The 27913-nt window shown below is 39.7% G+C and overlaps 4 protein-coding genes and 1 pseudogene across 5 annotated transcripts; 1 reads left to right on the top strand and 4 right to left on the bottom strand.

Annotated features, from left to right (window-relative positions):
* Positions 1-4041: 4041 nt before the first annotated feature.
* Positions 4042-8722, bottom strand: bub3 (BUB3 mitotic checkpoint protein). The gene is made up of 8 exons (XM_030755357.1): positions 8557-8722; positions 7364-7558; positions 7201-7270; positions 6943-7094; positions 6457-6615; positions 6183-6360; positions 5731-5947; positions 4042-4376 (listed from the first exon to the last, which is right to left on the bottom strand). The coding sequence occupies exons 2-8, from the start codon at positions 7556-7558 to the stop codon at positions 4367-4369; spliced, it is 981 nt and encodes a 326-aa protein (XP_030611217.1). The 5' UTR covers positions 8557-8722; the 3' UTR covers positions 4042-4366.
* Positions 8723-9729: 1007 nt separating this feature from the next.
* LOC115798806 (homeobox protein HMX3-B-like) lies at positions 9730-11622 on the bottom strand. Its single transcript, XM_030755779.1, has 2 exons — positions 11149-11622; positions 9730-10906 (listed from the first exon to the last, which is right to left on the bottom strand). The coding sequence occupies exons 1-2, from the start codon at positions 11426-11428 to the stop codon at positions 10314-10316; spliced, it is 873 nt and encodes a 290-aa protein (XP_030611639.1). The 5' UTR covers positions 11429-11622; the 3' UTR covers positions 9730-10313.
* Positions 11623-14046: 2424 nt separating this feature from the next.
* LOC115798803 (short/branched chain specific acyl-CoA dehydrogenase, mitochondrial) lies at positions 14047-18614 on the bottom strand. Of its 2 annotated transcripts, XM_030755776.1 has the most exons (11): positions 18538-18614; positions 18052-18229; positions 17880-17980; positions 17579-17785; positions 16691-16861; positions 16212-16337; positions 16033-16125; positions 15849-15938; positions 15483-15620; positions 15195-15294; positions 14047-14669 (listed from the first exon to the last, which is right to left on the bottom strand). In XM_030755776.1, exons 1-11 carry the CDS (start codon positions 18568-18570, stop codon positions 14593-14595), a joined length of 1314 nt encoding a protein of 437 aa, XP_030611636.1. In that variant the 5' UTR covers positions 18571-18614; the 3' UTR covers positions 14047-14592. The 2 variants fall into 2 exon arrangements, with proteins under 2 accessions (XP_030611636.1, XP_030611635.1); XM_030755775.1 differs by lacking the exons at positions 18052-18229; positions 18538-18614 and having other exon boundaries at positions 17880-17981.
* Positions 18615-19569: 955 nt separating this feature from the next.
* On the top strand, positions 19570-21094 carry LOC115798802 (zinc finger protein Pegasus-like). The gene is given in 10 exon segments (XM_030755774.1): positions 19570-19594; positions 19597-19704; positions 19793-19825; positions 19828-19902; positions 19905-19979; positions 20171-20320; positions 20323-20893; positions 20895-20965; positions 20968-21012; positions 21015-21094. Coding segments are annotated over 10 exon segments (1233 nt in total).
* Positions 21095-22687: 1593 nt separating this feature from the next.
* On the bottom strand, positions 22688-25133 carry LOC115798805 (L-seryl-tRNA(Sec) kinase-like; annotated as a pseudogene).
* Between the last annotated feature and the right edge of the window lie 2780 nt (positions 25134-27913).

Here is a 27913-nt window from a genome sequence, read left to right as displayed (position 1 = left end):
TGCAGCAGGACAGTGATCCAAAACACACCAGTCTGGACTTAAATCTCATTGAGATGCTTTGGCACGACCTTAAACAGGTGTTCATGCTCGAAACCCTTCCAGCGAGGCTGAATTAAAACAATTCTGCAAAGAAGAGCGAGCCAAAATTCCTCCACGGCGATGTGAAAGACTCATTGTCAGTTATCACAAACACTTGATTAGTTCTTGCTGCCAAGGGTGGCACAACCAGTGGGCAATTAATTTTTCACAGAGGGACATGTAGGTTTGGATAGCTTTGTTTGATGATCTGAAACATTTAGGTGTGACAAATGTGCAAAAAAGAAATCAGGAAGGGGGCAAATACTTTTTCACAACATTGTATGCCACCAGTGGGAGTAAAAAAACATTTTTTTTTTTTTTTACGTTTTTCTAAAGGATCAAATACAGTTATTTTAATACATTCAATCCACTTTTATAATTTTACAAGCAATACCTGTGAAATTTAATTTAACTTAATCTCCAGCACAAAGCCCGAGAGCCAAAATAGAACTTCAAACCAAATATCCGTGACCCCCCCTTGTCATGCCCAGAGATTTTTAATTTACTACAGTCCAGCTCCCAGAGGAGCGCCCCTGTCCCTTGTCAGCCCTGTAAAAGAGATTGATAGCTGTGAGTGTGACACCTAGCAGTGGGTTACATGGCCTTGAGCTTTATCGCCTAATTACACTCTAATGTAACTACAATGCTCTTGAGAAGATGTTGTCTCGCCCACCAAAGCTCTTTAAAAGCCTCCCCGGGGCAGGGGCAGATTGGAGTGAGGTGCCGAGGCAGGCCACAGCCATGTCCAAGTGAAAGGGTCGGGTTTCATTCCCTAGCTTGGATGAAGTGGACACAGCATGCAAGTCTGGGGGGGACAAAACCAGGATCTTCATTTTGGCAGTTGTGTACAAACTGAAAGTGTTCATCTCACTGCAATCAACTCAAATAAAGAGTAAATTATGCTGTTTTAAAATATATAGCCACCATTTTCTGAATCACACTCCCCATACCATGTTATGATTGTCATTTTGCTTTTGCATTACATTTATTATTAAGGGAATTATATAATAAGCTTGCATTTTAATATATTTTTGTGTTTTAGATATATAACATAATATACAAAATTAATATGTGGACCTTTTGGCTGCCAGGTTATCAGTTCAGCTGGTGTGTATTTTCCACCAGTGTAATTTGACTACTTATCCTTCAGAAGAACGCTTAGTAGATGCAGATGACATTCAGTGGCAGAAAGTAACTTGCAGTTATACAGTTTTAAATGTATTTTAATAAAAAGAAAAAAAGTGATTTCAAGGGAATAAATAAGCTATCCTGCATTATAACTAGAACAATTAAAAATGGTCCTGATCAGTCATAACTTAAAACCACAGACTGTATATAACCACAGCCATCCTGCTGTCACCCACTTGTATGTGACTCATCTTTTTGAAGCCTCAAGGTTATTTTTTTGGAACACAAACTGAGCAAAATACCTAAGAGGTACCTTTTAGGTAACTCTTACCTAAGAGGATTTATACAAAATACACGAATATTCACTGCTATACGTTGCCTCTTTGTAACCAAAAATACAGATGCGAGAGCCTTTATTGATGGCTTATTACTGACATACATAGGATAGGATTTGTGCAAATGAATATAAAGATTAGTCGGCCACTCCTAGGAAGGTTCACCACTGTTCCAAGTTTCCTCCATTTGTTTCTCAGCTGTTTCTTTAGATTGAGGCATGATGTGTGATATGATAGCTTTTCCCCCTTAATAAATTAAAGAATCTTTCAGGTTATCTTTGTTTAATGATCTGAAAATGACAGCATGCTGGCACAGTGGCTAGCACTGTTGCCTCACAGTGAGAAGGTCCTGGGTTCAAATTCTAACAGTGGGCTGGGTGCTTTTTTTTTGTGTGTGTGTGTGTGGAGACTGCATGTTCTCCCTGTCTCTGGCTCCTCCCACAGTTCAAAGACTTGGAGTTTGTTTAATTGGTGATTCTAAATTGGCTGTAAGTGTAAATGGTTGTCTCTCTGTGTTGGCCCTGCAACAAGCTTATATGTGTATTTTTGGTGTACCCTGCCTCTCGCCCTATGGCAGCTGGAATGAAACATTTCAATGTAACAAATATGGTACAAATTAAGAAATCAGGAAGTGGGCAAATACATTTTCACAACACTGTAAAGTATTAAAGTAGGCTTTGTTCAATTCTTGATACATTCAGTCAAAAACACAATAAAACCCAAAACAAACATGGAACCATATTAAATGTCCTGATATGGTTAGGACATCTTGTAATGAATCATTTCACTTCTGTCATGAAATATACTATAATCATGTATGCTTATTAAAGATCTCAATAGTTTCATGTTTATTATTTGAAACTGTGACTTTACTATTAAAAGTGAGAAAGAACTGCATTATAGCATGGTGTCACTGTGCGTCTCTGTGGTCTACAGTAACAATGAAACGTAAGACAAACCAGAATGTGGTCAATATTTTCCTGATGCATCATGTGATTTCCCCATTTTTCCACAGCTCACGAAGGACGCTGGGCTATCATCAGCTTGATATAATATTAGAAACCAGTCTTGAGAGATAAGGTGTCTGCTGAAGGTCATCTGCGCCCTCTTGAGTGAACATAAGAGCCCTTTGTGGTTGGGTTAAATGCACCTGACAGGCTGTTGGAGGACAATCACCCATTTTAATTGTCATGTAACGGTTTCATGTAGAGCCAAACTGTCTGCAACACTTCAGCGGTTGGAAATCAGAGCCCAGCCACACAACCACAGATGTGGTTATCTGAATGTTTGCTAAAGGGAAAAAAAAAACATGGAGATCTCTGTGGAGACTTGGAAGAACATGCTGACAGATAACCCAGTCATCTGCAACAATCTGTTAAATTACAGAGCTTAATAAATCATTTAATAAAAGGCTTGGAAAAAATACTAAATGCCTTAATGCACCCGTCAAACAGGCTGCTAAATTACTTTTTTCTAGTAAAACACCTATCCCATACAGGTTTAATACATACTCACTAAATTTTACAATTTAGTAGAAGCAAAGAAAGACAGGATATAAGGTAATTCACTACAGCCACAATAACAAACCCCTGCCCATTCTCCTCCTGTTTCATGGGCACTTACATCCCAAAATGAATGCCATTTCATATTAAGCTGCAGTCCTAATCCAGCGTCAAAGACAGACTCATTATCAATAATCATGGGAATTAGTTACATCATTTCACCAAATCGAACTAATCATTTCCAGGATACTGCAGAAGCAGATAAAGCCATTAGGAAAAAAATAGGATCTCTTAAATAGAATAATTGACATCTATATCTTCTCTCATGGTTAGGCTGAAGGGTTTCAGAAACTGCATTAGACGCCATTGAAAATCTGAGGGAAAAAAAAGGCATCACTTATATTTTTCCAGAACTGCCCTGTGCAATGGTTCCCAGTCATATATTACCAAATAGCGCATTACAAAAGCCTGCGTTGCATCTGTCACCAGTGTAACAACTCACACAGTCTAGCAGATAAATTCAATGATAATACACTTTTCAGAAGTTTTAGCTCTATGACACATTACTGCTGTCATCTGTTATCTAAAATAACATTTAGCTCGACGTTTATGGGTTCAATTGAACATATATTCACTATACAATTAATTATTAAATAATAATAATTTAATAACCTCCTGATGCCGTTCACTTGGATATAAACTCTTGTTTCCCCTGTCTTTCAAACAGAGCCAGGTCATCACATTTAGTGGTTTTTCTCCCAATTTCCCACCAGTAATAAACCAGCATCTTGTTTAGGCCAAAGACCTCTGATGTCTATCAGCAGAGGTCACTGTTTGGGGGCAAGTGGAGCCCACAGCAGGATGAGTGGATCATCACTTTCCCTCAACACATCACCAAGAGAACAATCCCTGTTACTTTGAAATATTCCTAGCATTTCTCTGGCTGTTATTCATGTGCTACCTGCATGAACAATGTTTGAGTATGAATGAACTTCATGTTGGTCAAATCTGAACATTTATTATATTCCAAGTATCAAACTGTCAGCATTAAAAGGCTGATCCAAGGACAACTACAGTGTGGCAAAGAAAGAAAAAAAAGTCAAAAAAGGTACAGTATTTACAAAAATTATTTAGTCAAGAAAGAACAAAACAAGAATGAAATATTTGACAAACCAGAAAAGAGAAAAAAACGTAACAAATGTTACTTAAATTACAAATGCTGTTTGGGAATGGAAAGAAATGAAAGGAAAACATCTAGATGCCAGCAGATAAATCCAATGTGATAAAGGCTTCAAATGCAGAGGGAACTCTTCCTCTGTGTACTTAGGTTGACCTGAAATCCAAAAACAAAGAGATTCAATTAACTTGAGCAATCACTGAATTGATGCATGGAGACAAGTGACATCCCATTCAGGGACTACAGTTTCATAGTATTATTTCCTTGAGATTCTAGACAAAAGCCGCCCACCCTTGCATTAACTCAGTGCTCTAAAATTAGTTTTAACTTCTGTTTATTGAGATTATAATACATTTTTGCAAAAAAGTTGCAAAAAAAACAGTTCCAGGACTCTGCCGATTCAAAGAAATACTTAGTTAAAATCTGTCCAGTCATTTTGTCAAGCAGCTCTAGGCTGCTTCCAACACAGCTGCTACTTTTACGTTGCTAAAATCCTGTTATAATTATGTGCACACAGTGATTTCATAGATGTGAAATTTGCTGTAATCAACTTCCATGTCAACCCGACCCGACCCATCGTTCACGTGGAGGATCGTCACTGCCGAGAGATGGATCTCAGGCAATGACACTAAACCGGAGTTTTTCAAGCTGCAGCATCAAGTCACAAGTCTGCCCACAAACATGCTTCTTGTTTTTTTCTGTCACTGCTGGATGCAATTCAAATGAAATGTAACTTGAAAGCTTGCAATTCTACTTCTTTGCACTGCTGCACAGTATTTAAAATTTTGAAGGAATTTGGATTTTTTTTTTTTTGGCCAGAGTCCCAGATCTTTATGATGATAAACAACTCATTATAGTTATGGATATAATATCTAAGCATGCAGTATGAAGATAAGCCTCAAAAACAAAAAGGCCTGGTTGAGTTCTCCAACTAAGTTTTAGGGACAGTATGGCTGACAGTGAGAGAGACAAACTGTTATTTAAAAATCGTCTACTGATATTTGTGGGCCTTTGTCAGTACCTGTTCATCAATTTAAAGCTGAAAATGGATTCTGATATAAAATCTATGCTTTATTCCAAATGAAATGTGCTGAAGCACAGAGGCTGAGGAATGTAAAAAATATGCTGTTCAAATACTGATGGTCTGGATTGAAAAACAAGTGAAACAACACTAAAGACCACCTGAATGCCTTTGACTTCAACAAAACAGGGGTAATATATATCACAGGCCCACTGTAATGGATTGCCTTCCACTCTGCAGGTTTCTATTCATTTGGTCACTGAGTGTGTATTTACAACAGCCATAGATGTATAAACTGGAAGGGGGACTTCAAGTTTTCATCTGTCTATCTTTCAGCCATCGGATATTGAAAAGTGGATGGCCAGAGATACAGATCAGCATATGCTGCAGCTCGACTTGCTCATTGTAAACAGCGCTGCTCAGAGATTCAGGGGTAGCAAACTGCGACACTGAGCAGTACTTTGCACAACAGACAAGAGGAAGACTCACTTGGGCTTTGTCTCAGCATCTGTAACCTGGCGGATGAAGATGGCATCCTCTGGATGGCTGATGTCTCCTTTCTCAAACATGTAGGAGGAGGCAATTGCAAGCATGGTGCCATCATTATTGAAGGCCAGTGATGCGATACTGGTCGGGTACCGGTGAAACTGACACAGGCGCTTCTTGTTGAATGGGTCCCAGATGTTCACAAAGCCATCTGAGCCACCTGGTAGAAAGACAGGTTCAAGGTCAAGCTCAAAAATTTTAGGCCTCATTACTGCTGAGATATGAATCTATATTAACGGAGTTGTGAATGCAACCTTGGCAGTTCAGAGATGAAGGTTAAAGAAAAATCAGGGATTATTTCTGCAATTGTGAATTTTTATATATATAAAAACCCAAAAAAGATCTAGGAGGAGATAAATAGCTGCTTTTGTCAAGTACTAACTAGCCAATCTTACCTGTGGCAAAGGTGTTATGAACACTGTGAAATGAGATGGCATTGACAGGATAAACATGCTCGATTCCTTCTTCCTTCAGCCTGTGGCACTTGAAAGCATATTTCTTCTTCTGAACCTCCTGGCTTGGGTCCAGGTACTCCACAGCTACACGTCCCTCAATTGAACTCAAGACATATCCCTGGAGCCAAGAGAGAAAATATGTAAATCTGTAACATCAGGTTCTATTAAGAGTAAATTATCAGTCAAGTTTTAACACAGTCTTTACAAAGTCTACCTGTTTGTTGGGGAAGGCTCTAATGCAGCGAGTCTGATACTTCAGGCTGGACTCTCTTCTTTGCTGTACGTAGCCCATGTTTCTTAAATCCCAGACCAGGACTCGTCTTCCAGCTGTGCCAACAATCAGCCTATCTCCAGCCACAGAGAGGGTATACACCTGTGACAAAGACAAGTTATGAGACAAGATGGGGGCACATCACTAGCTGTCCCAAAAAACACATATGAACATGCATACAATATTACATAGCCACATGTAAACACATTACAATGAATTAACACCTTTTGCAATGTTAAAACATTATGTGACAAATAAATAAAATTACAGTGTCTTTATTTTCTCATATAATTAAGGGGCTTTCTAGCAAACATCTTTAATAGTTACCTCACTGAGTACCAGTATCGGGTGTAAACCCATGAAGAAAATGTAAATAAAGGCATAAACAAATGTTCCTGTTCTCAACAATGGTCTTATCAATTGATTTACCTTGTCAGGCTGAGTAAAGGTGCCAGCATTGCAGGGTGTCCGTGGGTCCCACAGTCGAACTGATCTATCCCAGCTACCCGTTACCATGACATTAACTTCTGGGCAGTACTCTACACAACGAATGGCGGCATCATGTGTTCCAACTATTGTGTCTGTTTAAAGAGAATAAACCAGTACAACATAAATTGAAACATGATGTATTTCACTGCTACTATACCTCAAAGTTTTGAATCCATCCCTACCAGATTTGTAACCTACCTTGATCTGTGTTCAAATCATGCGTTTTTAACTGTGCATCTAAACCTCCACTCCAAGCATGTGTGGGGTCCTGCAAGTAAAAGGTGGCATCATCTAAGTGTACCAGTCTTCAAGGTTATAACATGACAACAAAAAAAACCTAAGCAAACAATCTGTAACCTACATAAAATGCACAGTCCAGAACTGGAGCTGTGTGCTGGTACTTCATTCGCATGGTGTTGCCTCCCACATCATAGAGACGGACGGTGCAGTCCCAAGAGGAAACCAGGAGAAACTGGGCTGTGCTGGGGCTGAACTTGACAGCAGAGATGCCATCCTCTGGTCCCTGGTTCAGCTTGTACTCATTTGAGCCTGTCATCTGCAATAGAGGAAAATAAGCACTCCATTTAAACTTTAAGAGTTAGCAACGCTCCAAGGTATTTTAATATAACCTAACTGATGCATATTTGCAGGATTCAAAGGATGACATTCAAACTGAAGCATAAACAGCACAATAGGGGGTTAAATATTGCCACAGAACAGGACCTGTATTTGGGTATATACAAATGCCCAAATCAGTGAATGGACTTAAATCTTTGAAGAAAAATATAAATGCTTTACTATTATCTTAATGGAGATTATGCCACATTACAGCAGCTTTGCCAAGTATTATGAAGCCCGTGACTGGACAGGACTGCACTTTGGTATGTGTGTTATATTTGTGAGAAGTGCCAGTGTTAATCAGGAAAATGTTGCTTTAAATTTCTGTTTTTCCTACATTTTATTTTATATACACACTTTTGGTAACTTCACCTACCTTGATTTTCAACATTAAAAGGAAACATTTTGGGGGAAAAAAATCCTGTAACATGCTCCAACAACATCTAGGTTTGATATTTAGAATTTTCATGTATTTCAACGACTGCCCTATAAAAGGTTAATCTTGCTTAAAACTGATCAATGGCTTCGACGAAAACAAAACATGCGTTTTTATACAAATTTATTGTTGGAAATAAAAATAAGCTCACTGGTCGTGAACCACAGCCAACCATTGTTGGATTAACAGCTTCCTCTCGTTTTTAATTCAGCCCACCGACAGAAGCCATAGCCAGCAAGTCACAATACGCCCTCTTAAATAGTAGCTAGCTACTACTTAAACTAATATACATGTTTTCTGCTTTTCAGCTTGTGGGGTAACTGCGTTATTTTGTGGATATATGATCTCGTTACTTTTTCTTTTACGCTGACCACATAAATTGTTTCGTTAAATCCAGCAATTACACCAAGCCCACTACTTCTCCTGCATTGTGTTAGCTAACACTAGCTTACAACGGTAAAAGCAACGAGTACAAGCGTTAGCAGCTTAACTTCACTTACTGCTTCAGTCTGGTGTCGTTCAGACGTGGCCGGTTGGTTTATTTGTCAACAGCGGGTATTATGCCTTTTTGGTTAACGATAAAATATATATGGAGAGAGATAAACAAGACAGAAGTAAAGAGAGAGGGAATGTACGAGAACACACCGTGGCTGCGTGATAGTCCACTAGACGCTGATTGGTTGAAAGGAATGTTCAAGTTCGCGCCTGCGATTTCATTGGCTGAGCTTACTTCAGCGGATATTTCCGTTGTCTCAATGCAGAACACGTGACATGGGTCAGCTTTCTCTCTGTTTCGTCATCCTAATTCAATCTCCGAGAAGTCTGCGCTTTCCCAGTATAGGCTAACTGATTTGTGGTTCTAAACTAAAATCACGTAGCTCATATCTTGAATAAAAGTATCACTTGCCCAAAACTTCAGGAAAAATTTAACACATTTTGACAGATTTTTTTTAAGGAAAGGTTGTTTATGGTTTTCTATTCTATATTACAAGCCCCTGTATCATGCACCGGAGGAGGACTTCACAACAATAAATTAACCATCTATAGCGGCCAATCACTTGTAGTGGCCTATTTCAGTTTGGGCTCTTCTCAGATGCCATTCAATAAGAAAAACAAATAGCATAAAATAAATATTAACATGGTTAAATGTATGCAAAATTAAGAAGGCTGGCTCCTAGACAAGCAATAATCAACCATTTAAATTCGTTTTGTAACTGTTAGTCACCTTAAAGGCTAGTGCATTCTAGTTTGTGTGAGATAGCCAATTGTTTTTAATTATTGGGCATGTCTGCACACATTATATTAGACGAGCTTGAAAAAGAGCAGAGCGTTGAGACCTAAACTCTCCACAAAAATCTAGCATTTGGTTCATCCAGCGCTCTTAGAAATTAGAATGCAGTTGTTCATGTTCCAAGTCATCCGTATAAATAGGATAGCCATTATAGATTAAGTCATTTCAAAGGGTCTGCTGATCCGTGTTTTATTTTCGAGATGATCGGATTCTTAAAAACACTCCTCACAAATGTTTGAAACCAAGATACGACATGACTTGAATAAACATTCGTTTTGCACACCACATACATTTCTTTCTGGAATGAGTCTTTACTGAGTGCGAGACCATATAATATACAGAATTTCAATAACAATATCAGAAGAAAACCATACACAAAAAAAAAACAGAGGCTTTTTTGGCTTTTTCATGGCTTTAAAATTACGCCACCCACTGCGTCATAAAGACAAACGCCTGTATTATCTGCAGTTTTTGAGTATTTTAAGAATCACATGATTGTCCTATTACAAAGTGAGCTATAGGCCTATAGGTGACAAAGCCTGGTAGCCTAATATGAAGCCAACAGTATTGCACAATATTGGAAAATATCAAAATATTTAATCCCACTTTCAAACACTGACACAAATTTCTGTAAATTACATATAGACAGCCAACCCTGTTCATAATACATTCAAATATATGCAGCCATTTTAGATTAATAATAATGATAATAATAATAATAATAACCAGAAAATCGTTTTTATTGTGTTCTTCACTCTCGTGAGAGCTGTAAAAGGGACCCTGTCTTGCTCAAGGACACTTCAGTAGAATAAAGGATCGTTACACATAATAATAATAATAATAATATAATAATAATAATAATGAGCAGTGTCCGTTCAATCTACAAAATATACAAAATTGTATTTTTTTTTCTCAATTAATCACTCTCAGTTAAAAACATATATACAATGCTTTATGACACAATTGTTAAACAGGTCTCAGCAGCGGGACTGGGTGAGAATAGTACATGTGGTGAGGGAAAGCCAGGAGCGCCTGGCTCCCCGGTGAGTTTGTAGCAGGGCCTCCGCTCGTTTCAGGGGCTCCATTCTCGTGGTAGAGTATGGGAACCCGCACAATCCTCTGTGCTGCCGCGTGGCTCAGGTTGGCCGCCTCCAGCTCGGCGGCCAGCTGCCTTTTCCACTTATTCCTCCGGTTCTGGAACCAGATTTTCACCTGCGTCTCGGTCAAGTGCAGGGACGCGGCCAGGCCTGCCCTCTCTGAACTGCTCAGGTAGCGCTTAATGTCGAAAGTGGACTCCAGCTGAAAGACCTGACTTCTGGAAAACACGGTGCGCGTCTTCTTCTTCCGACAGGGCTTCTTCTCGGAGTCCAGCTCGTCGGTTTTTCTCCTCCAGTCGTCCTCCTGGTCTGTTTCTTTCTTTGGCTCCTCCGAGTCACTTTCATCCAGGGCGATATCGTCGTCGGCGCTTTCATCTTTGGCATCTTGGTCACTTTTCTGGAGATCCGGGGAGCGCCTGTCTGCTGCCTGTGATGCTTCCCTCAAGTTAAGTTTCTCAGACCCTGCAGGAAAAAAAATTAACTGTATTAAAACGCGCTCTTCAACGACATTAACCGGTGCAATGAGAACTATCCTACCTGCATTTAATTTTGTTTTATAAATACCAAGTTTATTAATTGAATACGTTATATTTAATTTAGAGTATCCCGGTTATCATTTTTTAAAACATATTATAAGGATTATGGTATCCATTCATGGTGTTAAATACACCACAGGTAATGTCTAAAGTAATAAAATAAATTACCTCCAGTCCTAAAATGTGCTCCAAGTGTATACGGGTACCACCAGGTAGAAGCTCTTTCCAGATATTGCGCAGATAGTCCAATTCTCTGTGTTGGCAGCTCAAATCGAGGGACAGACAAGTCACCAAGCCGAGAAAAGAAACTGCCTTCCAAAACCGCCTTGTGCGATCCGAGGATGCTTTTCGGTTTGGTGGGTTTGTCTTCAATATTCAGCAGGTTCTTTATTGAGAATGGTGAATCTTTTGCAGGTTGGCGAGCCTCTTGCGTATCAGAGTCTGCCATCACCGTTTACTGTCCGATAGGGATCACCATCAAAAATTCAAAAAGGGATTAAACAGCTCTAAACGTTTTTCTGGTTTTTCTGGCCCGTAGAAAAATATTACGCATAAGAGGGAGGGAAGACTCAGAAAGTCGTTTAAAGCTGCGTCCGGCTCAGTGCGAGAGCGCAGAGATCACTGCGTCAAACTTGCTCTGGATCGTAATGATGAAATAAATTTGCCATCCGAGTTAAAGCGTGCTCGGTCGCTGCGATTGGACAGGTACAATAGCAAATGGGATTTGAGATGAAACCGCGAGGGGGTCTGACGAGAATGGGCTCCAAAGAAAAAGGCCGCGCGAACGTTTTGGCTTGGAGCTCAGCAGTACGCACCCACTTATCAACCAATTAGATAAAAGAGGAAAATGTATCAGGGTTTTTGGGGGGCGTGCACAAGGCGCATTCACCTGTCAGTAAATTGAATAAATGGTCCATTGATTAAATGTTCCAGCGAAGCCAAGCAACTCGGTCTTATTAAGCAGATTACGCACACGTTTTACGCGCGAATGTAAACTACAGTAAATAACAGAATGAGGAAGCAATAATTTTCTTAACGCACATGAAGACTCAGAAAACGGTTAAGCATTCATCCATTTATTGACTTTTGTCATTAAATTTTGAAGCTGTCCCTGAACACAACGACGCACAGTTTCAGCGCACCGTTCTTCTGTTGCGTCCTGACGCGTGTGTGCTCAACAGCAAAGCGATACGTGCCGTCCATTTCACCTGCACCTGAGCTCATTGACATCGGTGTAATTTTATTAGCCAGGAAGCGCTGCAGGCAAAGATCAAATTGAATGCTTAACCATCGCGATAAAGTCTTTTCATATCAGTTTTAAACGAAAGCAGACAAATCCACAGTGGCAGCAGGTAATCTAATACATGAGGAGGAGAATGGGCCTATTTCTGTCACATGCAACAGAGCTGGTACTTCAATTAACCAAATTTTGATTGTGTGTGCAAAGACACATTTATGTGAATTGTGTGATCCGGTGACATTTTATTTACGCAGATGGTGAACGAATGAAAGAGCGGGAGAGAAAATAAGCACACTGCTTTTGATGATTGAGATTCCTCTTGGACGAACTTCTATTTCGACTAAAGGCATATGTCTCCAAAATTTGCAGAGATCTCAATATTTTTCTGTGCACAACTGTCACATCGATGACATAACCTTATTTTTACTCTTAGTATTTAAGATCCACCATTTAAACCAAAGTTGAAGCAGATCCAGGGAACTAATCAAACAAATTGAATTTGCTCAACCTACAAATATGCAGCCTGTCCTTTTGGCTCGTGGAGCGCTCTCCAGCTCTAGAGGACAACACTGTGTTTTGTGAAAAGCTACTTGAATCCTTGCATAATTAGAGGTCTCATAGCTGTGTTAAAGATGGGGGCGGAGAAAGAGGCTAGCTGAGCAGCAGTTGCAGAAGCAAAGTGAAAAGCGGATAGCTGTTTTCATCAGATTATGCTCATTAAAGAGGGGGGCCGCCACGAGTCAGAGCGGATCAGAGGAGCAAACAAAGTACACTCAATCAGTGATGCAAATGGAGGGATGCTTTTTCATCTTTGTGTGATTTCAAAAAAGATAATATTGAACATTTTATTTGAAAATTATTCTAAGAAAAATCCAGGTTTATTACACTGCAGCCTAGCATGTCTGATTTTAACTTCTATCAATGAAGACCCAGCACTAAATGACACTTAATTCATCTTCTGGGGGAGCAAATTTAATGCGGCTTCTTTTAAAGATCCGGTGGTGGGAAAACAGACCAATCAAGACTGATCTTTGAGCAACACACACAGAATCCTAGATTTTTTATGAGGGCTGCAGCTATTTCAGTCCATTTCACTCACTCCAAATGTGCAGAGAATGTAAACAGATGTTGTGTCTGATCAGGTGATATTACAAATATATATGAATTAAAAAGTAAATCTTAAGATCACAATTCTTTGACAGAAAAATTACATTTGTTTTTGTAGCATAGCCAGGAAACGGCGTGACTAATAAGTCATTAAATATAAGCATCTGTTTTGATTCTTCCGCTCTCCCTGTATTTTATTGTAATAATAAGTCATATGGTTAGTGATATAAAAATGTAGTCTGCATGTCAATACATTTAGTACCAGTAGTGCAAATCTTTAGCACTGCATAAAAAAAAGCATATTGTTAAACACTGCCAGTGGTTAATAGCTGTCTTTTAGTCAGTAAAATACATCTTGGTAAAACACAGAATTCCTTGTAAGAAGCCTTGGGTGAAAGCTGATAGGAGTCTTTATACTCAGACACAGTCTGTGCCGTTTAAACAATAGACCTTATTTTGAACAGCGCATGTAGCGCAAATGTAATCAGTCACACCCACAAAATTATCAATGAGTCAATTACGCAAGGCGGGCTCTTTTCATCTGAAGCAGCGGCATAATTAAATTGATATAAAATATCATTAGAGGTGACAAGCTGTTAAAAGACATGATAATTGACTGCGCCTTCTGTGAGCTGCTGTCACTCGAGAAAATGCTGCCATCTAGTGAAAGAACTTGGCATTAACCTGGAATCCCCAGCACATAGAAACCATGAGCCATCGCAATGGAACTTACTTCACATTTACTGGTATTGACAGATCATTCTTTACAGATAATTTCTTGTTACAATATCAAATCACTTTTGTACACTATATGTTGAGCACTGGTTCTGCAGAGAACACAGTTTTAAGTTAGTGATTTTAGTAATCATAGATCTTCTGAAGGCACTGAAGTATAAGCCTAGTCAACAGCTTTCAAAAATTCACTTCCATATACCAGCGTATGGATAATCACCCTATCTCAATAAGAAGAAATGTGGGACAAAAGTGGTTAAGGTCTTAAAATGATATACAGTTTCTTAGTCTGTAGCTTTTGAACAAGTGATGGAAAACTGTACACAAAAAAAAAATAAAAAATTGTTACATCAGAGCAGCTTTTATCTCTAAACCTGAAGAAATGTAATCACAACATCAGTAACTATGATCTACTACAAGAGGACAAATCTACAGCAACATAGTGCTACCGGATCAATCCCGCTATAGTCATCTGGGAAAAAATGTGGAGTGTAACACTGCAGAGTACAATCATTTAGGCTGTGCTCAGAGTTTCAAACATCATACTCCTTATCAATGAACTTGGCCATAGTGGACAGCTGGATATTTGTCGTGCCCTCATAAATAGTACCTGCGCAAAGAGAGAAAACAAAGCATTAGAACAGATTCCTGCTGTGCACAACAAAGTCCATATTACCAAACTCCCCTGCATACTGCACGAATCTGCCGCTTTCACTACCAGGAGACAAGGGGGCTTAGCGTGCAGCTAGGTCTGTCGGTGCTCTAGCTGGAGAGCTCGGGAGCCAAAAGTGGCAGTGATGAAAGGAAAAGTGACATTTTGCAATGGCATGCTTCCTTGGCTGTGTGCTGGTGTAATGGCACTGTGAGGGGTCAGACTGGGGAATTCCTGCAGAGTCCGATTACAGCCACTGCTATCAGGCCTTCTCTCTCCGCCCCACTCTGATCCAATCATGAACAGCTACACCTGACCTTCCTGTAGCACTCACATATTTTGTTCTTTCCACAAAGGGGCTTCAGGCACAGTTACACTAACTACATCTTATTTAAGCAACAATCTCACAAAAAGTGCACATACACAAGTCAATATTTGTGGAGTGGTCCAGAGTCCAAACACATTTGTTGAAGTCAGACTCACCAATTTTACAGTCTCTGTAGTATTTTTCAATGGGGTAGTCTTTGGTGAAGCCTACCCCACCCATCCATTCGATACATTTTGATGTAGTAAGGCTTGCAACCTGAAGAAAGCAAAACAAGAGGGAAAATATAATGATTTTAACCCACCCAGGAACATGCTTCACTTTAGCTGAAAATGTCAAAAAATGAGTGGCCGAAATGGCAGCACAGATATCACAGAAATTACAGGACCTAACAAAACCAAAAAAAAAGTGGATGTATGAAACGATGACGCAAACAGGAAGCTCACCTCTGCGCTGAAGTATTTAGCCATGCAGGCCTCTTTAATGAAAGGTCTCCCGGCTTCCTTCAGACGAGCAGCGTTGTACGTCAACAGCCGAGCAGCTTCAATCTGCGTTGCTACATGGGCAATTTGGTGCTGCATGCCCTGGTATATAAAGAGCACTAAAACAACATTAGAACTCACTGAACCAACGTTTATCACCAGCAGGGTTTGTAGAATGAGGGGCAGATATTATAAGTTTATACTTCTTTCTGCTCCTTTTCATTCATGATTTTTTTCTCTTTGGTTATAAAAATTATTTATATGTTGATTGAATGAAATAAAAATGAAAATGAAATGAAATGAAGAACAGAGTCAAATATGGATCATAACCTGGAAGTCAAAGATGCGCTTTCCGAACTGCACCCTCTGTCTGGTGTAAGGAACAGTGTGGTCAAAGCAACCCTGTGCCAGTCCAAGCATCTGAAAAACACACATAGTTCGAGCGTCTAGCACCACCCTGCTGAATTTTTTACTTTTTTTTTTTTTTACAGAGCAGATTATTGTTATTGTTTACCTGTGCTGCTATTCCAATCCTACCCTCGTTCAACATCCCAATGGCATACTTGTAGCCATGACCAACCTCTCCTAAAATGTTCTTCTCTGGCACCTACAACAGAGAGCAGAGAAGTTAAAAATAAATAAATAAAAACCACAGTACTGTACTTGCCAGGCATTTCTCCAATATGGTCGCACCTTGACATTGTCAAAGTTGAGCGGGCAGGTGGAGGAGGCCCGCAGTCCGAGCTTGTTCTCCTTCTTGCAAATCTCAAGCCCTTCAGTGTCTCTGTCCACAATGAAACAGGTGATGCCTTTGTATCCCTGCCAACAACAAACAACCTTTCTGTCAGAGGGGCGTGCATGAAAGTACCAAAAAGCATCACTACAAACTACAGCAGGTGGATATTATAGAGTATAGTCTCACTCGATGTTGATGTTTGAGGTTTTAACATTTTGCTGTTCAACGGATGCCTATTTAAACTGCAAAACATCCAGCATGGGTGACAATTCTTAACAACCAAACAGAGAATGTTTTGAACATTTGATAAATTAATAAAATTAATCAATATTGATAGATTACCAACTCAAAAACCACTGTTGAGAGGGGCCTTAAAATACAGACTCAAAAGTAAAAACTGCACATTCTGAGAACAGAAACATCAGCAGATACTCACAGCAGAAGGATCCACATTGGCCATTACCAGGAAAACACCAGCATGGTCTGCATTACTGATCCACATCTTGGATCCATTGATTACATAATAGTCCTTGTGCTTTTCAGCACGCGTCTTCAGAGCAAAAGCATCACTTCCCGATTCTGCTTCAGAGAGACAGAAGCTTCCAACCTGGCACAGATAATATAAAATACAGTTAAACATAATGTGCCAAATACAGGGCAATATGTAAATCCTGTTTCCAAAAAAAGTAAGGACATATAATGTAAATAAAAACGTAATAAACAGACTGCTAACAATTTAACTCTCGTTGATATGAAACAGCAGATTAAAATAGTACAAATAAAACAAATCAAATGATAAAACAGAGAAATTTTCCCCCACAGTCACCAGATGTTAGTCCAACAGAGCACCACTGGGATGTGGCGAAACAAGAGATTCCCACACGGATGTGCAGCTGACAAATCTGCAGCAACTGTGTGATGCTATCATGTCAATTCAGACCAAAATCTCTGAGGAATGTTGCCAGTACCTTTTTGAGTCTGTGCCATGAAGAATTAAGGCAGTTCTGCTTAGTACTGGCAAGGTACACCTAATAAAGTGTCTGGTGAATGTACAATAATTGGTTTCTCTCTGTTTCAATTCTGCTATCCAGTAGTATTTTCAAATGTTGCTCAGAGGGATGATCTAAATGTTGGCATTCTCTATATAATATAATAGGGCATTACTTTATAATTTACAGTGTCTTGACATGATTGACCCCTCATGAATAAGACAGCAGTTGAAAGTAGCTTATGTATGATCAGAAAACAATCAGTTTCACTTGACAAATAATAATGTTGGATTGTTGTACGCTGGCTTATTCTTCCAGAATACCAAGCTTCTCACCATGTCAGTTGACAGTCGACTGAGGTACTTCTCTTTCTGAGCCGGGGGTACAAGTTTAACGAACAGTATGTTGATCAGTGTGTTCTGGATGTCACACAGTACAGCCACAGAGGGATCCACCTTCGCCAGCTCTTCGATGACCAGAATAGAAGAGAAGAACGTGGAGCCAGTTCCGCCATATTCTGGGTCGATCTCAATACCCATGAGCTGCAAAAATAAAATGAGTCACTAGAGGAACAAACAGGTGCTGGCCTATTTTAATGAGATTTTCATTAAATCACAGTTAAAGTCAGTTACATACACCCTGTTCAAAGAGTGATTTGATCACGTCCTCATCCATGTATGAATTTTCATCCATTTTTGACACAAGTGGGGCGATGCGCTCTTGTGCATATTTTTTCACTGTCAAACAGCAACACAGATGTTTAGCGCTTTAAGAATCCTGTTTCCAGCTGTGCACTGAAGCACGAAACAAGAGGTCCAGCTTACCTGTTCCCTCATCATGCTCTCCTCCTCTGAGTATGTCTGAAGCGGAGGGAAGGAGAATACCTCGGTTGGTTGGTGTGAAGCAACATCTGGGGAAGATCTGGAGGAAGTGCTCCTCCATCCAGCCTGGCATGCCCCCCATGGACGAGTGAGATATCTGAAAGACTGAAAGACAAACAATGATAGGAATATGTAATACCTAGCATGTGGGTAGTAACTTAACAGTATGACTGAGCATTAGACAGTAGTGTCGGCCACAGCTGACCACTGTTAAACGCTTGAGTGGGATGAAACTATAGTTTTGAGCTCTAGCAAACATTAGCATCAGTTAGCTGAAAACGTCACGTAGGCAAGAGCCAGATAGGTTACACAATTCAATTTAAAAACAGGCTTATACTGTGGAAAATATATTCAAATCAGCGCAGAACTCTTGCATGAATGCAAATAACAATGACCTAAATATTCAGTATAACCTTTGAGAAAATCCTGGCCATCGGGGCAGCCATGGTTTGTTATGAAATCTCTCCACCAGGGCTCTTGCCGCCTTCAATGACCTCCTGTAAGAGTCAGACACAATAAGTTACACAGAACAAGGAGAGTATAAAAACTTTATATTAATCATTAAACTGCTAGGTTAAGTCTAAATACAATATGGGATTATCTTAATGAGCAGGAGTGGAGTTTAAAAAAAGAACGGTAAGTGCTTCACAGTCAGTGTCAAATAAAATCTTGTCCCTGTTGTGAATGTTCCACTTTGTAACTTTGTAATAGATGTACAACGATCACATGAAAAAGACGATCTCCGTTTTTTTGTCAAGCTGAATACACATATACTGGCTATTCTAGTTGATATGTGTTTCATGTGCAAAATTATAGGGTCATTATTGTCGCAAAATGACGTGCGTGCGTATTTCGATTTGTGTGTGCCTATTGAAATCCATGTGTACCGTATTCAGATCTTGTGTGTGCGTATTCAAATCTGTGTTTGATATTAACGGCGGAAAAGACCTTCTGAAAATACGGACGACTTACTGTCGTCGTTTCTTTCTTTTTTTTTTTGCCACAACAATTGCCACTCACAACATTAGCATATGTTATATTTACCGATAATCGAGAAGGCAACAGTTGCGTTTGGGTGACCACTGACGCATCAGAAAAAACCCGAAGCGATCAACGTTCAGCAGGTAACCGATGGAGCTGATAAACTACCCCCATTAAACTCTGCTGTTGCTGGAAAAATGTTGGTTAGAACGGTTAAGCAAATATGAACCACGGTAACCACTGTGTTAAATTTGGTTGTTAAAAATTAAAATCTTAAGGGTTTAAATCGCTAGTAACGTTAGTGCTGCTGCTAAAGCTACAGGCTAGTCGTTTAAAACGCTAGCAGCAGCAGGTAGCAGCGTCAGAATACCAAAGCAGAGTTGTAGTACGTGTCGACATCACGTTTGAGTCTTGTTTTTTTTTTTTTTCTCCTCTTTTTTTAGGCTCTGCATAGAAGAAGGAACATGGAAGAGATAAAAACCGAGCCCGTGGATTTGTAAAGGAATTTCAAGAATACTTGACACAGCAAACCCAGCATGTCAACATGATCTCAGGCTCTGTGGGTGGTGAAAAAGAGACAGCGCAGTCATTTCAAGCTGGTGAGAAGGACGAGTACTAAACAAATAACTGCTTTATGTATTTAATAAGCAGAATTAGATGTTGAAATCATATTGTATTTGTTTGTAGTCGCCCCAAGGTGTGAACAAAATGGTCTGGACCCCCGTCTGTGGAGGTGAGTCTGTCCGTGGAGGATGGGTCGGATGTGCAGATGGACGGCCTGGAGAGGACCTGCGATGGAAGTATAAATGCAGCTACTGCAGCTATGCGAACAAGGGCATGGCTCGTTTAATAGAGCACATCCGCATCCACACAGGTCAGTTTTCCCACTGTATTTTTAATCCTGTAAATATTCCAGACCTACAGCTGATAGTTACTTTTTTTCCTATATTAGTTTAACTTTATAAACTTATTGTAATACACACACTGCACTGCACTCACTTCATTACCTCTGTTTACATCACAGTAAAATATGCTGGTTATAATCGCAATAATTTCCTCACCCAGGAGAAAAGCCTCACCGCTGCCAGCTGTGCCCATTTGCCTCTGCATACGAGCGCCACTTGGAAGCCCACATGCGCTCACACACTGGAGAGAAGCCATACAAGTGTGACCTCTGCACCTTCCGATGCAGTGACCGCAGCAACCTGTCACATCACGGCGACGCCGCCACAAACTTTTGCCAACAAGGGTGGCACGGTCTCCTTTCTCCAACAAGAGAATGCTGAGCGCTTTGCAGAAGAGAACGGGTTCACTGGGCTTCGGTCGCCGGCTTCTCATCAATCTCAGCCCGCCCTCCGTGGTGATGCCAAAGTCGGATTATATGAACGACTTGTCTCACAAGATCCACCATTTGAACAGCAGTGAGTATAAGAATGCTCCCAAGGTGGATGAGAAGGAAAGTCACAACAGGACTGCTAATGGTTTGACTTTTAAAAACCCACTTGACCAGCTGTCTACACTGGCCGGTCAATTGGCCGAGCTCCACCCTGAGTCTCAGACTCCTGTGTCGCCAGACAGGGAGTCCCTAAAAGATGAGAAGCCCATCCTGATACATAACGTCTCCAGTGAGCAGGTTGCAGTGTGCTCCAATGGCGTGCAGTCATCCTTACCTAAAAAAGAATTTCCCACTTCACGCCACGAGAATTGCAGTCCTGCTCCCAGCCTTGGCTTTGAGAACGGCATGAATGGTCTGACTGCATGTGTTAACAACAGCCAGCGGGCACGCCCGCCCCGCCCTGAATATACCGGACCAGCAGATATTATATAAATGCCAGCATTGTGATGTTCACTTTTCTGACAATATCTCTACACTATTCACATGGGCTGCCACGGCTATGAACATCCATTCAGTGCAACAGCTGCGGTCATAGGTGCACAGACAAATATGATTTTGCCTGCCATTTTGCCCGTGGCCAACATAAAAAGTGATCCCTAGCAGCAAAGATGTATATGGAGTCCTCTGTTTTTCATATATTGCTTATATAGCAACTAAACATAGTGACAGTAATATACCTTACTGCTTTTCTACCTTGATCCCAACTTTGGGCTTTTCATATTAGTTGTGAATGTAAAAAAACCACAAATGACACGTTTACAACACGGCATAGTTTGTGCCGTGTGAGCTACACAGGCACTTCGTCAAAAACTGATAATACTGGAGGAAAGCTGCACATGGGACACATTTGGACATTCCAACTTGAAAATGATCACACAAGGCCAAGACAACCTGTCATTGGCTAGTGCAAAAAAAACAGAAGGTTCTGGAGTGACCATGTCAGTCTCCTGGCCTCAATATCATTGAGCCACTTTGGGAAGATCTCAAACATGCAGTTCATGCAAGACAGCCTGAGAATTTACAGGAACTGGAGGAATTTTACCAAGAAGAATGGGCAGCTTTACTATCTGAGCAAATAAAAGTGCCTCATCCACAACTATCACAGAAGACTTTAAGCTGTCACTGATGGAGGCAATACTCGGTATTAAGTACTAGAGTATGTAAACCGTTGATCAGGGTCATTTGGGTAGTTTCTGTTGTCAATAGGATTTTTAAAAGGGAAACACAATTGTTTGATAATAAATAGCTTAACACAACCACTAATTACAAGTGAAAGAAAAGTTACTGTGTTACATTCATATTTTCTGAAAAAAAATCACTAATTCTGCCAGGGTATGTAAACTTTTGAGCACAACACAAGTACCAGTGTTTATATGACGAAAACCTGTTTCTGGCATTCATGTGGGTGTTACCTTAACATTTACTTAAGACTGTTTCCAACCTAGAACGCCCAGAACAAGCCCCACAACGCACCGCCCTGCAGGCTACAGGACCCAAAGGATCTGCTGCCAGCATCCCAAAGGTGCCGTTGTCGACACTGTGAAAGTTCAGATCTCTGTTTACTAGCAGTGGGGGGTGGTTTTAATGTTGTGGCTAATGGCTAATTTTTTTTTTTTAAATAAAACACCAAAACAGTATTTAGCACCAACATTTCAAGCTCAACCAGCTTTGTATTCACAGCAGAGCTGACAATCAGACCACCATCTGTAAATTGCTTGTAGCTTAGCCTATACACCAAGTCTCCATCTTGGCTAAATTGACTGGACGCATTCATCAGTGGGATGTTTGTATTTCTCATATTTATTCATATCTACCCTCAGAGACTGTAGTGATTTTTGTTTTTTTATTTTTAAGTTGTTATATACTTTTTTAAAAACTAATATTTATATACTATCTTAAGTAGCCTTGTGCTTCTATACATACACCTTTAAAATTTACTGTAGCCACTTTGTGTATTAGCTGATGCTGAGACAACTTAAGAACCCTGTATAACCCTGATGCTATGTTAGTCGCTTTTATTGTGCAAATCTTGGACACAATCACTTGAACTCACTTGTTTGTATGTGATGACATAGTATGGTCAGAAAATGTGAGAGATTAATAAATATACATTTACTCTTAATTACCATATTACACCATATCAGAGAAGTCATGTACACATTTGAAATCAGTTTTGAGGAATAATTAAAAAAAAAAAAAAAATTTCATTGACAGTTGTAATTACCAAATAAAGTTATTAAAATACAAACATTTCCAAAAGTGTCACTTAGTAGCATAATGGTTCATAAATTGAGAAATAATTTAAAAATGCATTTTTGCTTGTGTTTAATTAAATACAGCACATCACACATTCACTCAAGCTTTTTTGTCATTATTTATGATTCTAAACACGATTTCTTTTGTGTCTTGCTTAAAGTTTTCAGCCGCTCTTTTCACTACATGTTCCACGTTGATTTCCTCTTCTTGGATAAACGGCACTTCCTGGAGGAAACGCTTCCGTAGGTTATGAAGAAATATTGCTTTGGATTCACTCAGCTCAGCAGCCAGGTACCTCATGGATTCAGGAGGTACCTGGTTTTCCTAAAATTAGGCAAAGACGAGTTGATAAATTAGCTAGGTTTAAAGTGACAGTGTATTCTATTAACCTGAAATATTAAAAGTTTCTTTCTAAGGCTGACCTCTGGCAGTCTTCATGGTTTCAGAGATGAGGCGTCGACAGGCCTGGTCAGCCTGGTGGACCACACTATTGGCACATTTCAGACGGTCAGCTTCCTGCAAAATGGATGATACAAAAAAATTATGGACTTCAATAGCATGTGTCTCAGGTATATGCTACAGTGATGTACCTTTTGTTCTTTACTGTCTTCTGCCAGGCTTAGTGGGTTACTTAGTGCAGCGGAGATCAACTCCATCACCCTCTGGCTGAGGATAAGCCACACATAAGACCACAGAGGCAACAAATTAAAGGCCTGACTTATGCATGAACTTCGGTAATAAAGCTATACAGCCTGCTCTTTCTGCTGCCTTACATGTCACATTTGGACACGGTTCCTGTGGTGTTAAGTGTAATGCTGTTAATCTCCCATGAGTTCTCTGAGGATTCGGAGGACTCCAATCGCTTCACCATCTCCAGTATCACCTCAGTGGGAACGGGCTGAGACCTGTTCTGGTTTCTGCTGATGCACGACTCTAAATCACACTGTAGGTATACCTGGCAGAAACCCAGCGAATCTGCAACACCAGACAACTTAATCCAACATTTTTTAGACCGCAATAGTGTTTTTGTGGTATATTCAGTTGATAAAACAGTTCTTTACGCTTTCTTGCAAGCTGACAAACCTTCATATCTCATGCTTGGATAATAAAAATTGTCATCCAGCAGAAAGATGAGAGGTGTCTGGTCAACCTTCAAATCTTCAGGCTCCATCAGTGCTCCAATGCATTGTTCCCATGCAGCAATGCGGATCCCAGAGCTGCTCGGTGTTTCTAACTGTATTTCAGACCTCTGCAAGAACTGCTCAATGCAGTGCAACACTGCTTGTCTGTGCAACTTCCATTCAGTGTGCTAGAAAGGAGAATCAATGCTACAGTTAGTAAAACATACTTAAGGATAAAGAGTCTTCAAGCACTGCAAACATGAAATTTACTGAAATGGATGGAAATAAATTGCCACTGGGTGAATGTCTGAACCTAGGTGTATGCATCATAGTGCTATCAAAGAGGTAAAAGGGTAATTCCTTGACCTGCACAGCACTACATAACTGCAGCTATCAACAGCCCACTGGAGCAACATGTAACATGTGTGCCATCTCAGTTTTAAAAATAAATAAGGATCTCTATTTAAGCTTTTTAATTATAAAACTGACTTACTTACAGTTATGAATAAATAAATAAATAAATAGAGTAAAACACCTAGAATTTATCCAGTGGTTGGCATTTTTGCAAAAGAGCTGTTTCCTTTTTGAAAGTTCCAGTGGATAAGGATCGCTAAATAAATGACTCCACAGGGACAAACACACAAATTCTGGCACGTGTATCCAGTTTTGAAAGACTATTTCAATTTTCTGTTGCACTAATAACACAGACACCAAAATGGGGAAAAACAATCCACAATGTCTGTAGATCATTACAGTAACTTTTTTTTATTTTTTGGTACGTTTTTTGTTAAATAGCACCAAAGTTAATTTTTTGTTACACGTAAAGCTGTGATATTTTCATTATGCTCTCTGATAGCCATAATAGACTGTATCATAACCTACATTATGCAGGGTGGTTGGTTTACATAACATTTTTAATCCTATCTTTACCATGTCTTGCAGGTTAGCATCCTCCACCACTCTGGTTCGAAAAGCTTGCTCTGGGATTAGGTTATCATACGGCACCACTGTGGCTCTCCATCCGTGCTGCGCGGCGGTACTGACCATTCTCCGGGCCAGAGTGGACTTCCCAGCAGCCGGTAGTCCGCAGAGGACACACAGACAGACCGAAGCCCTGCAGACACTCCCGACCTCCTCTGCTGCCATGTTCTATGGGACTAGCCCCATAATCTTCTACCAGAGAGCGGCTTTAAAACTTAGCTTGTTCGTATACTGTAAACACGCTTTCAGCCAAACTGAACACTAACTTCCGCATCGTTTAGCGTCACAAATATGTCACTTCCTCATGAAGTCCTTCAAAATAAAAGCGCGCGCGCACACACACTATATATATATATATATATATATATATATATAGAGAGAGAGAGACACCACACACACACACACAGACAGAGAGACAGGAAGAGAGAGAGAGAGAGAGAGACACACACAGACAGAGAGACAGAGAGAGACAGAGAGAGAGAGAGAGAGAGAGAGAGAGAGACAGAGAGACAGAGAGAGAGAGAGAGAGAGACAGAGACAGAGAGACAGACAGAGAGAGACAGAGAGACAGACAGAGAGAGACAGAGAGAGAGATAGAGAGACACAGAGAGACACAGAGAGAGAGAGAGACACATAGAGGAGAGAGACACAGAGAGAGAGAGAGACACAGATATAGATATATATACACATAGAGATAGATATACACATATATATATATATATATACACATATATATATATATACACATATAATATATATATTACACATATATATATATATATACACATATATATATATATATACATATATATATATATACACACACAGTGAAAGCTTCAATTCCCCAAGGTGCAGGACTACTTCTACATGAGATCCTTTCTACTTATGACTATTAGACACTATAACTCCTCGCTGTGCTGACATTTGAAACATTAAAAAAAAATCTACACATGCGCATCAGCACTCGATTATACCATACTCTTACACCATCCCATGTTTGTTTTTGTTTTTAACTACGTGGCAGGATTATTACTACTACTTAAGTATCACTTGCAATTTATACTCTTATCACTTACTGCATTTGCCAATAGCATTAATATTGGCAAATGTCACTTTCTGCCTATTTGAACAACTGTACATACTGATATTTATGTTCCATACTGTTTTTCTTCTTTTTTTTAGTACAGATTTTTTGTTCTTTTTGCTATGTTTACAATGATTCTACACACAGTGTTTCTGTTTCTAATAAATAGGTTGGCAATTATTTTTTTCAAAAATCACAGACTGGAGAGGGTCTGGCCAACTGGTTTAAGGACTGTGAGCTACATTTATTTTTACATTTTTCCAACTAAACATTTGTTTTGGCCATTACTAGAAACACCCACTTACCACCATTTAATTACTCCATAAAAGCCACATATTAATCAATGCCCTTAAATTAACAATAGTTAAAGCTGTTTATTTTGTACTCAGCAAACCACAAATGTTCAACTGCTGACAGCAGAAGGGCCAGTATTAAGGCAAGGACACTGCACTCAAGACTCATTTGGATAATTCTTTGAGCAACTCCATAAGTCAATTTCTGACAGCTGTAGTTTAAATCCTTCAGTAATACATTCATTAATTAATACATACACAAACTCATACTCATGATAAGCTAGTAACAAGTTTGTAACATCTATAAAATATTTAAAAAACATGATGTAAAACAACAAAAACCTTATAAAGTAACAGACCAGGACCTAATAAAACACAGATTTCAGTAATTGCATTTACCAGCAACATCCACCACCACAATATTATATCACAGTGCTTCAAAATGGTTTCTTCACAAACTTTGATCTGTAGTAAACACATAATTGCAGAATAAATGTAAAAGCTGCCATGTGAACAGAATCAGGTCGGTAGTTGGTTTGATGGGATTGGCCTGGGTTACTCCAGGGCCCTGCACAGGAGCTGGTTGTTGTGTTAGCGACGTAACTGTTTTCGTCATCCCAGTAGTTCGTTTCTCCATACCTGAAACTGACAAGTTATGTGTAAAGTGAGTCAGAAACCAGCCACACATGTCTGTTCATGTGCTTGAAAGTCTTCATTTATGTTTGAGGGAAATATGGATTAAATATTAAAGTAAATCAGTTCATACCCAGAAATTGGAGCTGAGGCACCTGCTGGATATTTAGGCTAGAAATAAAAAGACAAAAAAAAAAAGACACTACAGCAATTAGTCACTCTTTATAGATATACTGAAAACTAAACTTTTATTTCTTCTAACTGAACTACATTTCCTCTTTTATGATTTTCACATTCAACAAAAAAAAAAAGACTTCTCACTAAAAATAAGCAAACATTGCACTGCCTTCACCTGCAGTTTAGTCATGGTAAAAGAAAGTACACACTCTTTCAATTCTAAGGTTTTATGCATCCAGACATGACATATTACACAATGTCATTATTTACAAACAAAACAAAACCTAAGCCAAAATGCAGAAACAGTGTGTAAAAAATGATCCAGCAGCTTCACCAGCCTGTTGCCGGGCCAACATAGTGGGACAGACACCCATTCATACTCACATTCACACCTACGACCAATTTAGAATCACCATTTAACCTAACCCCACTAACCCTGAATTTGGAGGACCCAGAGAGAACCCACGCAGACACGGGGAGAACATACTCCAAACTCCACACAGAAAGGCCCCGGCCAGATGGTGGATTTGAACACAGGACCTTCTTGCTGTGAGGCAACCGTGCTAACCACAGTTCCACTGTGCTGCCCTCAATCTTTTCCACTTATGAATAATCTTTCTCACTGTAGGACTGATGGACTTCAAATTGTCTGGCTTTATAACCCTTCCCAGATATAACGGGCAGCAAGAATCGCCTCTCTAAGATTATTGCTGATGTCTTTCCTCCTTGGCATTGTGTTAACACACATTTGAATGCTCCAGACCAGCAAACTGCCAAAACTTTTGCTTCTGTAGAGGTGCTCATAGCTGACAAACAATCAGTTTATTAAACACATCTGATTATAAGCACCTGATTTTGATTATAAGC

This window comes from Archocentrus centrarchus, chromosome 19, assembly GCF_007364275.1.
Source record: "Archocentrus centrarchus isolate MPI-CPG fArcCen1 chromosome 19, fArcCen1, whole genome shotgun sequence".
Classification (NCBI taxonomy): Eukaryota; Metazoa; Chordata; class Actinopteri; order Cichliformes; family Cichlidae; genus Archocentrus; species Archocentrus centrarchus.
This window is presented reverse-complemented; position numbering and strand designations above follow the sequence as displayed.